Raw genomic sequence first — 12,019 nt, forward strand, 5'->3', positions numbered from 1 at the left:
CACTAGCATGTTTTCTTCCGTTGTGGGGTGCAGTCCGCATTGTTAGGAACTCTTGAATGAACTTATGCACAACAGCGCTGAATTACGTGCGGCTTAAAAAAACACACATGGGTTGCGCCCAAGCAATATGAACGCATATTAAGTAGACCGCTGTTTTATTTACACACTCAGCTAGAGTGAGGGCAGAGGTCAGGGCATAACGTGAAGTAACGCTATGTTTGTTGTGGCTGCTCATTGTTTAATTTCATGTTGTATCAAGTCATTATCTTTCCAAGCCAATTTCTGTGTCAACAATATGTTCTGGAGCCGCAGTAAGAGAGGGTGAGGCACACTCAGGGGGCATTATTAAAAGAAGTAACTGTGCCTGTATATTCGTTCACTGTGCATGAGTGTTACAAGTATCATGTTACATTTCATGCATGCTTAATGTGCTTATGTTTGTGGCTCTTAAGAAACGTACACGAATGCAAGGCAGAAAGTCGGTACTCTAATTAAGAAGGGTCCTGACTACTTGCTTAGGGTGTGAGGCAAGTTTATGTTGCATGTTCTCTGTCATGTTATGTTATCCAGTTCCCCTTTTCCGATTACCCTAAACACTCCCTACCTATCCACAACCTCTCCCAAACCCTCCTTCCCCCTTAGGCTGCCTCGGGGTACCTGTGTGTATATGTGTATATCAATCAGGAGCCGTGCCAACCAAGGTGCGAGGGGTCAACTCCATTTGGATTCCGTGGCTAGGAAGGAGTTGTGTGATACTCCAGGGGTGTGACATAGTGGGACAACTGGAGTTCTTTCTACAGTAGGGTTCCCTTACTTTCCACATGTTGTTTCTATTGGTAATGTTCCCGGTTCCCTCCTCCTCGTCCCAGTATTGGTTGAAAATGCAAAGGGGGCGATGGAAGGGTTTTGTAGGATAGATCTATTTCTCGCTACTCTGGGAATCAACAATGGACATAGGGAAATCTTCTAGCCTGGTTTTCCCTCAAGGGGATGGTTGGCCCCTTCCATATTCCTGATGGTGGATTATAGAAACATGACTTTTATAGAAACATGACTTTTGATGGTATCACCTGTTACCTAGATTGGTAGAGGATGAAGGGATATTAATATCAGACTTCTGTCTTTGCTTTAGTTGGTTTTTCTTCCCTCCCTGCCTTGGGCAATTGACTCCGATTCCTCCCCCTTGCGTCATGGATGACAGGATAGGAATTGGGGAAAATTAGACCTGGATAATGGTGACGGAATCAATGTATCCCATGAAATCGTATGGGACTTCTTCCTCCTCTTCTATCACCCCGTCAGAAAACAGTGTCTCGCTTGGGGTATTCCCACGAAGGCAACCCCGGATTCCCCTACCCAGGTTATCCTCCCTTGCTCGTCCACCCAGAGGTTTGGGATCCAAAAGTGTTGGCCCTCCACTGGCCACCTGAATAGAGGACTCTCTGGTTCTTAATGGGAGAATACCCCTAAATCTCTCACAACACACACAGGTCCACACTTTATTGTAATGAGTGCTCCTAAATCAGTAAAAAGGTCAGGTTATTCAGATGTTTGGGAAATGGGAGAAAGTATACGCAGCCTTCTTTTTTTTTTTACACCCTACAATATCTATCAGTGCAAAATGTTGGATTACGGTTGTTTGGATTTTAGTAAACTATGTCACAAAATTGGAATACTGTGGTTTACTCCTCACCTGCAGCCAAGCTTCCAATCATCCTTCCCTTGGAAATCTGAGAATCTCCGGCAAACATATCTTCCTCGACTTCAACTTTTATCAACTTCTTAAAGTCCTGATGTTCTCGGTCAGAGTCTTTTTCCAGGTGTTCAGGTTTCACCAGGGCCACTGAATTCTGACAATCCTGGGCAGGTGGCTCCACTCCCACTACAATCTTCACCCAATCCTCTGGGATCCCACAATTCTTGGAAGAAACATCTTCCTCTTTTTCAACCTTCACCTTGATAACAGGGTGCGGACAATCAGTGAAAGGCAAACCCTCTTCTACTTCAACCTTCACCCAATCCATTGAGTCTTGACAATCCCAGACAGAAGGTTCTTCTGCTTTTTCACTTCAGCTGGTCCATGGTGACCTGGGAATTCTTAGCAGATGGTGCTATGCCCTCTTCAACTTTCAGCAAGACTATAACAGAGAAAGTCAAGAAATGGAAAGAGAGTGAGAAAGAGGGAAGACAGATGTTAACCTAAGCAAGGAATCTTCCTTTCAAGCTTGCTTACTGCCAGCTTTGTTTCATGTAAACCACTTTCACAACAAATTATTTTAAGTGCATTTGGTTTTTACTATAAACCTTTTACACTATTACAATAAACAATGCAAATCATCAAAATACATACCATCACTACACAAAATATGAATACCACATTATTTATGTCAAAACATCCTTAAAAAGAAAAGAAATCACAATAACAATTCGATGCATATTAAAACAGAGTGACAAATTCAACTCCTTTAATCAACATCAGTCCTCCTTATTTAGGAGATTCACAACCGCTTTCCAGATGTCAAAGAAGCACCTGTAATAACTAAGGACTCTGCCATATAGATACAAGACCAACATTCATCAGTTGCAATTTGTGCAGGGGAACTAACAAATGTCATGTATTCTTTACAATAAAATGTGTCTAGATGGGGGCAATCTGCTAAAATATGCAAAGACGACACTTCCTTTCTTCATAGGCTATACCATGCCATGCCCCTGTGCACTCCTACGTAGTATGGATATTAAAATGCAAATACATAATATAAAGTCCACGCTCTGCACAGCAATACTTTAATAACTAACCATAGGGTTGACCCAACACAAAACTTTGCCCAATTTACTAACCATACCTCTTTTTACACGAAAGTGCAGCGAGATTCAATGCACGGTCCTAATCGGAAGCTTTGATTTATAATTGCAATAAGAAAATCAGCAAGATTAACATGGTGCTTGTAATGAGAATAAGAGATATGAGTAATTCCATACAGGTGCTTTGTAAGTCTGACTACCACTTATTGATGGCATTAACTCCAGTGTTCCACTCTTTAAGACCTAAAATCTTAGATTAATCCTCAAATTAGTACTAACCGCATAAGCATAAATGACATCTAATGAACTCTGCAATCCCGCTGGGGTGCGGTCCAAAATCACTATCATCTGCAAAAGAAAGCCATGATATACATTCAGTTCCTATTTTAGGGGGAAAATTGCAACAGTTCTTAAGTGCAGCAGCCAATTCAGCGATGTATAAATTATAAAGAAAGGGGGCCATCAGATACCCCTGTTTGTTTAAGGCCATGATCAATGTCAATTGACTTAGAGACTATCTGTCCCTGTTCCAATCTGGCAACTACTGAGGTTTTTGAACACATCTGTTTAATAAAATGTGACATAATGGGATTGACGCCCCACTGTTCAACCATGATCCAAAGTCTAGGGCGTACCACACAATCGAATGCTCCTGCATAGTCTATATAACACAAATAGAAATTTGAATCAGTGATCTGATGGGTATCTGCAATCATATATTGGAGAGCCCAGAAGTTATGGACAGTATTTAGGCCATTTGTAAAACCAGTCTGCCGCTTCGTGATCGAGTTATGCTCCTCCCACCATTTAGTCATTTTACCCAACAATAAAGACGAGAAGATCTTGCAACTAGAATCTGTCATTGCCAGCAGATGGTAATTATGGGGGGGGGTCTGTTCTCAGCCACTTTTTAAACACTGGGACCAAAATAGATTTCTTCCAACTAGGCGGGATAACTCTCACACTCCAAATGGAAGTAAAGATCTTGAATAACAATTGCGCCCAGTAAACAGGAGCTTGTTTAATGACGTACGTTTGCATTTCCATCCAGGCCTGGCACCCCCGATGCCTTAAGCCCCTTAATTACATTCACGATAACATCCATATAAAAACATATTGTATCCCTATCAGTAGTAATCAGATTTTCCACTTTATTCATTTTTCCATCAAGTTAATAGCAATATATCTCCTTAATGTATGCCTCCCAACAGGCCTCCAACATGGGGTTCACTTCAACTGCCCTGCCCTCAGTATGATGCTTCCTATATAATTGCCACAAAATGTTTGTGTTGTGTGTATTCTTAACATCCCAAATGTTAACTACCCCTATGCCCCCCCGTGAGAGTGTGTACCCCCCACCCACCTCAATGCCCCCCGTGAGAGTCTATGTACCCCCCACCCACCTCAATGCCCCGTGTGAGTCTGTGTACCCCTTACCCCTTCTCCCACCCCTATGCCCCCCGTGTGATTCTGTCCACCCCCAAACACCCCACCGCCCCTGTGTCAGTCCACCTTACCCCCCTCCTTCCTTTCTTTCCCTCCTTCAGTTAATTTCCAGCTGTCTTGCAGCCTTCTTGACCCCCCCTCCACCCTTAAACCATATCTCAGCACTTACTCTTATCATCGGTCCCGTCCCTTGACCATTAATAACAGCTTGTCCGTCACCCCTTTTCCCTTCTTGTCTTATCCTTCTTCTCCCTCCCCACTATTCTTGAACAGTCGTTGACCTTTAATGGATAGTCACTTGTTTTGTTCCTCTCCATTCCCCTTCTCTTCCTCACCCCCTTACCTCCCCTCCTTCTTGTCACTCTTGCACTGCAACAATTGTCATCAGGCATAGTAATGTTACTGCTAGTTTTGGCTCTTTCCCCCCCCCCCCACCTCTCCTTTATTGTTCCATGCACTTGTACTATCTGTTATGATTTGATAGTTATTTTTCACATTCTGCTCGGTTTCAAGGACTTGTAAGAATGTAATTGTATTCCCCCATGTTCCCTCCCTACTTGAAGCGCTTTGAAAAACATTGTGTATAGGCGATATATATGAATAAAGAATCAATGAACTGCCAGTTAGCATTGCACACGTTTATATGACATCAACCAGTTTTTATAGTGTGTGCACTGCTGTGCACTCAGCGTTCATTTATCTGCAAAAATGCAGATTTCCACATCTTTTAATCTGTCGAAGCAGTATGTAGCAGTCTTTTCATTCTAATAGCAGAATAATATAAGTTATTATGCTTATTACAATTTTACTCTTCATTGTCAATTACAATTTTACCGATTAACTCAGTATAAATATCCACATAGTCACAGAGATGCGATCCAGGCGTAAGGACCTAGTTACTCATCAATTTACAATGACAACTCTTTAGATTAGCCTCTGTCTATGTAATCCTATTGCCCTGAGACTTAACCATATTTTGCTGCATCACATACTTACTCGCTTTACCCATCGCAAGAGTTAAGTATAACATAGTACGATCACAGTATGGAGCATGTTATACTTTACAACAAGCTTCCTTATCCCTGCGTCCATAAATCAATCCGGGACAATACTTACCCATTTGTCCAAGTGTTAATGCCAACCCTGCCCACAAAAACAAGATAGTTGTTTTTGTACTCCCTTGCCTCGTTGCGCTCTGAAACATGTGTACGAGCGTGATACAAAATAAAATATCAATACCATACAGGGCAATGGGCTTACATAATCCAAATCAAACCTGTCTAGGAATTCAAGCCATTTCCAGCCATTATTGCACTGAGGACTACTATTCTTCTCCCGATTAATATTCCTGTGCACATGTTTTGTCATACCACCTACACTCACCGAGTACTGTACTCAAATAAGCCAGGTCACAGTACGAATTAAAATCACCTGCCACTATCATGTGAGCCTTCACGGTCCACACCATCATAATCTTACCACATCGGTAACTCTGACGATTTTGCAGGAGCATGATGCTGGAGGTAAATCCCCCATTCCAGGGCCAAACTCGTAGCATGGCGGAGCGGCAAAAGTGACAGTAAATACGTTGCCACCACTTTTTCCCCTGCACCCCCATACTCGGAATGAAGCCCCCAGTACCTGCAGCGGAGTGAACTGGGTTGGCTGTTAATCCAAGAGAGAGCAAGGGGAAGGAAAGTATTACCCTCGACACAGTGTTGTGAACATTGATCTTGATAGTCACAGTATCTGGCCATGTGGTGCGCCAGTTTGGAAGGGAGTAATTCCCCCTCCTGTTTGTGGACCCTGAAAAACCAAGAGAAAGGAGTCATTCTCTTAGCAGTGTGAGAAGATGGAAAAGACCTGGGGAAGGGAGATATTCCCCCAGGGGTTGGTGATCATTGTGAGGGAGTCATTCTCTTGACAGTGTGAATTGCACAGGGAGGCAAGGGAAAGGAAGTCACTTACCATGGTATTGGAAAAACCATTGAGAAATCAAAGGAAAGTTAGGGGAGGTCATCCCCCTAACACGGTGAAGACACAAGACTTTGTTGTGTGCCTTGGTGGAGCCTCAATACAAGGAACCCTTTTGAGACTGTTTGATTTGTACCGTTTTGAGAAGAACATTTCATTTGCCTCATCCAAAAGTAAACTTTGGGCTGTCGTCCAGAAGAGAGTCATTCTTCTGGACCAACAAAATCACCCCTTTTCCCTTAGTTAATTTAGAATGTAAGGGAAGGAAATAGGTTTTGACACGACGGTGGACTATTTGGTTTTAACTGCCCTCCTGACGGAATCCTTAGTTTGTTTGAGACAGGGGAGCCCCTCTTAGTAATAGGGACAGGTAGGGTTTTTTGATCTTTTATTTTTGATCTAATAAAATTCTATAGCCAAAAGCATGCCACCTGTGTGTCCGTCTCCTACATGTACACCCTGTGAGGTAAAGCAAGACTCGGACACAGCGCCATAATGTTGATTGCTATAAACTTTTATTAAAAGAAATGGGTTGGAGTAAGGTCTATCTTTCCCTAACTCTTGGAGGGGTTTCCCTGCCTCAACAAAACTAACTACGGTCTGTCAAGATGTTCAAAGTCAGTATCACATCCTATTTCCAAAAAACCCTGCTGACCCTCACATGCTAAACCTATTATAAAGTGCAAAAGGGCTAAATGTTCTCTAGCTGCCACTTGCATCTGTAGTTCACAAGCTGAACTAAAGGTTCCAAAAGGGCGTCAAAGAAGTAAACAACCAAACGTTCCAGCAACATTGGAAGGGGTTCCCGTCCCCCAAGTACCTTAGTTCTTTGACAGTTCAGAGTCTCATATGCACAAAGAAGGTGCTCGCCTCCTCTCAGGCTTTTCTGTTGATTGGCCCCTAATCACCTTAACCCAAAGCAGGCCCAGCGCTTAAGGAACAAGTCCACGTTTGTAGGTAAAGCAAGTTTATTGTACAATCGTCCGGGGATGAGCCAGATGACTGTAGAGTCAAACTAACCCGAGTCCCCCCGAACCACATAAATTGACACATTATATACATTTTTGCAACAGTTAAAACACTCCCATATAGTTTATTACAATCCACCCCCCACATGTGATTGGACAAGGCATATACGAAAGAAATCCAATCTTTCTCCAATTCTCATTGGCCATAATAATCTTAACTTCCATCTTCAGATCATATTCATAGCATACCCCTTTTATAGATTTGTCTGTGGTAGGTCATGACATCATCATACGGTTACACATTCACATACAAACATAATTCATTACAAGTACCAGCTAATATGAGACCTCAATCATAAATGTAATTTGCACATGGTTTGCACAGATACTTCAAACGACATGAGAGAGAGCAGAATAAAAAGGTTCCCTTTGAACTGCCGATAACCGTCTCACCCACCCCAGTGTTACTGGTAACCAGGAACATTATAATCAAAAGGACTACCATTTCAACACACACAGCACACCCTGAGAAAACAATAAAAACCCCCCGAGTATCGGTCACTGTGGCCTGGAGCTGAGCCTCACCCTGTGTTTATTGTTCATCAAAACAAATGGTCGGACCCCTCTGCAAGCTGTCATGCACTTAAGTGATTATATCAGCTTTCTGTGAAAATACCAGGGCATAAACCCTGTTGCCGTCTGCCAATCTGCTCGGTTAATCATTAGTCCTTCTCCAGCCTTCAACCTTGCAAAACTAGATTTTCCCAGTCACTTAAAATTCACTGCATGAACTGCTGACTGCAGAGTTTTAATACATTTTTAAAAACCCACTACATATAGATTTATAAACTCAATGTGCATGTATCTCAGTGTGCATGCATGTTTAATAAATGTCATGTTTTGTTCACAGTGGGTTCTCTATGGCGTCTCCTTCTTAGCATGTGCATTATGAAAGTCCTTTTAGCCCAGCTGCTAGGCACTTCATCGCACACAATCTCTGGATCATGTTTATATTTCATTTAGCGATTGGAAATGTATCTTTCTACACACGTGTAAATCCAATATGTATCAATCTTGAACACAAAATAACACTTAAAGTAACGTATCCCGTTCACATTTACCCACACTGGATACATATATAAAACTGCAACCTTGCATTTAAGTCAAAAATATGGCGTGCGCAACATGAGCCGTACATATCAGTGGGATATTGCCTGACCACCCCAACATTATCCACCACCTTAAGCTATATGGTAAGGATTTTGTATCAAGAGACCGTCCTTTCTTTCCCTTACACTCGCTTCCTTCCAAGGGACTTGTTTCCCTTCCCCCAAGTTTCACACATTTACAAAGTTTCTTTACTTCCTGCTCTGGCTTGCTTTCCACACAGTCCAGGTGCGAGTCTCCTGACTCATGAACAAAAAAAGGCCTGGTGTACTCTCCTGCCAGGACTTGGTTAAAACTTGACTATTTGTATTTTGGGTGCAGGTCCCGGACCCGCACCCCAATTGCCTGGTATCTCCCGCCAGGACTTTGTCAATGTTTTAATACTCATATATGTTCATATTAGTTTCCATTTGAGTATTTTTTGCCTGCCTTTCATTCACAACTTCATGTGCTTACTTTCAATTGGTGTGCATTGTACGACTTGAATCGCCCTGGTGCCCCAAACTCCCTCTGTGGGCTCATCGGTCTCTCCTGGCTACTTCGGCGTTCTCCATGATCTGCATGTTGCCCAGTTGTAATCACCTTCTGGCCAGCGTCGCGTAGGCTCCCCAGTCCTTGACTGCAGCAGCTCTCCCAGTAGTCTCTCTCTTGCTCCTTACGTCCGCGTGGCGGAACTGCGGTCTCAGAGCTTGCTCTTCAGACACTGCCACAATCTCACCTTCTCTCCGGTCTGCTATGCGTCCCTCTGGTTTCCCAAATGCCCTTGGGTATGGCGCATTTCTTACACTCTCCGTTCCAGCAATGCCTTCTGCTTGCGCCAGCAGCTTCCTCTGCTCCAGGTAGGCATGCAGCGAACCCCGGACCTTCTTTGGACAGCTTCTCTTAAGCGCTTCCCTGCAGCTGGCTTCTCACGACTGTCCTGTTACGCATCAGGAGCAGTGATTCTCCATTTTCTCTTTGGTTTGGTGCTTTTGAATGTCCCGGCACCTATCACATGATCATAACACCTAGATCACATGGTGTGCTTCTCAGTTTTATTGACCTTCATTGCTCTAGTCCTCTTCTTCATCTCAGTACCGTCATTCACACTGGGATATGTATTAATTTTGTCATCAATCATGACCAACTGTTTTAGTCCCAGACTACAGTATGCCATTGGTTTTCCCTAAGGAAAAGGGGGAATACCATGTTCTATCTAGCAATGCTTCTTCATTCCGCTTAGGGTAGTCTCACCTCATGTGGTCCTCCATCAGATAGCCACCCCCAGGGTCAGGTAGTTTCTGCCACATGTGGGGAAGATTTTCCTTTGGGATTCAGCAATGACTTTGCTAGATTAGTCACAACCCTTATATAAGTTTCCTGGAGCACAAAGACAATCGCTGGAGGACAAAAAAAGATAGTCCATCAGTATTAAATAAAAATAAGATCGGTAGCCAAAGACGACAAGTATCATAGAAATGACTTCTGCCCATATTGCTCCTTATACGTATTTCTGGATTGTGCACTCATCAAACTGAACCTCTCACTAGCATGATACCACACATTCATCTTTTCTCCAGACCTCCACTTCAAAATCTCTACAGAATTTTCCTCCTATGAATACTTCCTGCAGACAATCTCAAAACAGGTGCAAAATGAACAATACATTCCACAATTATAGGAGATACAAATTGCACCAGGGCCCAATTACTAGAGCTGTACAAGTCGGGTAGTTCAACTGTCTCAATGTCTGCTGCAATGATGGACATCAGCTGTGGCACAAAATCTAACAGCTGTAGTACCTTGACCCGGTTAGAAAAAGGGGGGGGATTTGGAGGCGTGGCCAAGCAGCACCTAAAATGATGGCTTAAGTGAGAAGCTCTGTCTGACATAGATAATTCCATAAATATGGGCACTGTTTCTTAACTCTACTATTCTTAAAGCAGCAACCTGGAGCATTAAACAGCGGATCTTCCTTTTTGCTAAGTTTCTGAGCTACGGTGGTTAATGAGTTCTCTTATTGTGCTATCGGAGGCTCCGCTTGTGAGAAACCATTACATCCATGCCTCTAGAAGCTTGTCTCCTCTGTGTATATTGCCGAACTTTGCGGATAAGTTTAGCCACTGCAGACGAAGGAGAATATTCATTGGCACCCTGTTGTACTCCGGTATGGTTCGGGACAATGCATTATTAATGCCAGTAAGCGTCTCTCATTTCAGCAGTGTCCCTCTTCTGAGGGGACATTCCCCAGCCACTTAATGTATAATGTTTTCCGTGGTTCGTTGTTTTTCACCGAGACACGGCCTCAGAGAAAGTGTTCCAGTTACTTCTACTTAATCCATAATTACACCTTCTGCCGATTGCTCTCTCAAACACTGTCCTCTGGTGTCCTTCTCCCTCACTCGGCCGTCTGCTTCCCATCCCTCGGTGTCACAGATAACGTTACACCCTGGCTTCTTCAGCGTTTCATTGGCCTACTCAATACTGACACCCGGTGTTGAAATAAGATATTGCTTGCCTCTTATTAGTTTTGTCTTTTATATTTCTGGCTTACTATTAACTGCTTTTCATTACAAGTATGGCTTATAACACCAAAGCTTCACCTATATTGGATTATTCTTGTGTAGAAGAGGAGCTCAGCAGTATTCACTCCTCCATTTCCACTCTTGATTTCGTTCCTCCAACATTCAGGAAGAAATCAAAGGCTTCAAACATGAGATTAAAATGTTCTCAGGCAGATTGGATGAGGCTGAAGAAAGAATTTCATCTGTTGAAGGTAGGGTAGAAGGTCTTGAAAACATGCAGCAGCAAACAATTCTCCAATTGGAGCTTGATGTCTCTGAATTGGAGGACAAAAATCAGAGAGATAAGCTACGCGTCTACGGGATACCTGAGAAAAAAGTCCCGGATTACCCTATACATTTTCTTACTAAATGGATTCCCTCAACTCAAGGCATCACTTTTTCACCTCCATTGGAACTACAAAGAGCTCATCAAATAAGGCCTCGTTTTTCTACCAACAACTCTACGCCTAAACCTTGTATTACTTGCTTTCTGAGACATCAGCAAGCGCACCAAACCTTACTAGCTGCCAAGAACAACTCCTCTATTATTTTTCAAGGTCAAAAGATCTTTGTCTCCCCACATTTTCCAACTCAGAAAAGCCAAAGGAAAATGATTTCTAGATACAAGACCCCTCTTGAAGACCCTTGGCATCAGATACAGACTGCTTGAACCTGTGAAAATGATAAATGGCCCGACTAAATAATTCACCAAACACTGCAAACTATCTACTCTGATGGATATTTCTTCCTCTTCAGATTCAACATCCTGCTCTTCTACACCAGACCCTCACCAACTACCTTCTTATAAACAATCAAAGAATCAACAAAGCAAGTTTAACTCTATACGAGGTAGATCTGTTTCATCTATACCTTTGGCTTCTTCTGCCAATCCTAGTTGCTCTAGAGACAAATCTAGATCACATATTAAAAACACAGAACCTGCTCTTGCTGCCTTACAAACTCTAACACAAGTTTACTCTCTTACAACGCTCTGACTTGGTTTGCTCCTTTTCTGAGCCTATTTAATTCATTATGTTTACTTAGCTTTTATATTATAGGTTGGTTACCTTATATGTTGCCATATTTTTCGTGTAATATTGTTAGTTATCTTTATCT

The 12,019-nt window shown here is 42.7% G+C and overlaps 1 protein-coding gene across 1 annotated transcript in view; it reads right to left on the reverse strand.

The window, feature by feature from the left end:
- Positions 1–12,019, reverse strand: part of LOC138489458 (uncharacterized) — a 57,212-nt gene that overhangs the window by 13,667 nt on the left and 31,526 nt on the right. The window contains exon 2 of the mRNA XM_069617179.1: positions 1,694–2,138. Within this exon, the coding sequence (XP_069473280.1) occupies positions 1,694–2,024 (331 nt within the window). The 5' untranslated portion in view covers positions 2,025–2,138. The remainder of the gene's footprint in view (positions 1–1,693; positions 2,139–12,019) is intronic.

The sequence above is a fragment of the Ambystoma mexicanum genome, chromosome 9, assembly GCF_040938575.1.
Source record: "Ambystoma mexicanum isolate Mex_15411 chromosome 9, UKY_AmexF1_1, whole genome shotgun sequence".
NCBI classification, from domain to species: Eukaryota; Metazoa; Chordata; class Amphibia; order Caudata; family Ambystomatidae; genus Ambystoma; species Ambystoma mexicanum.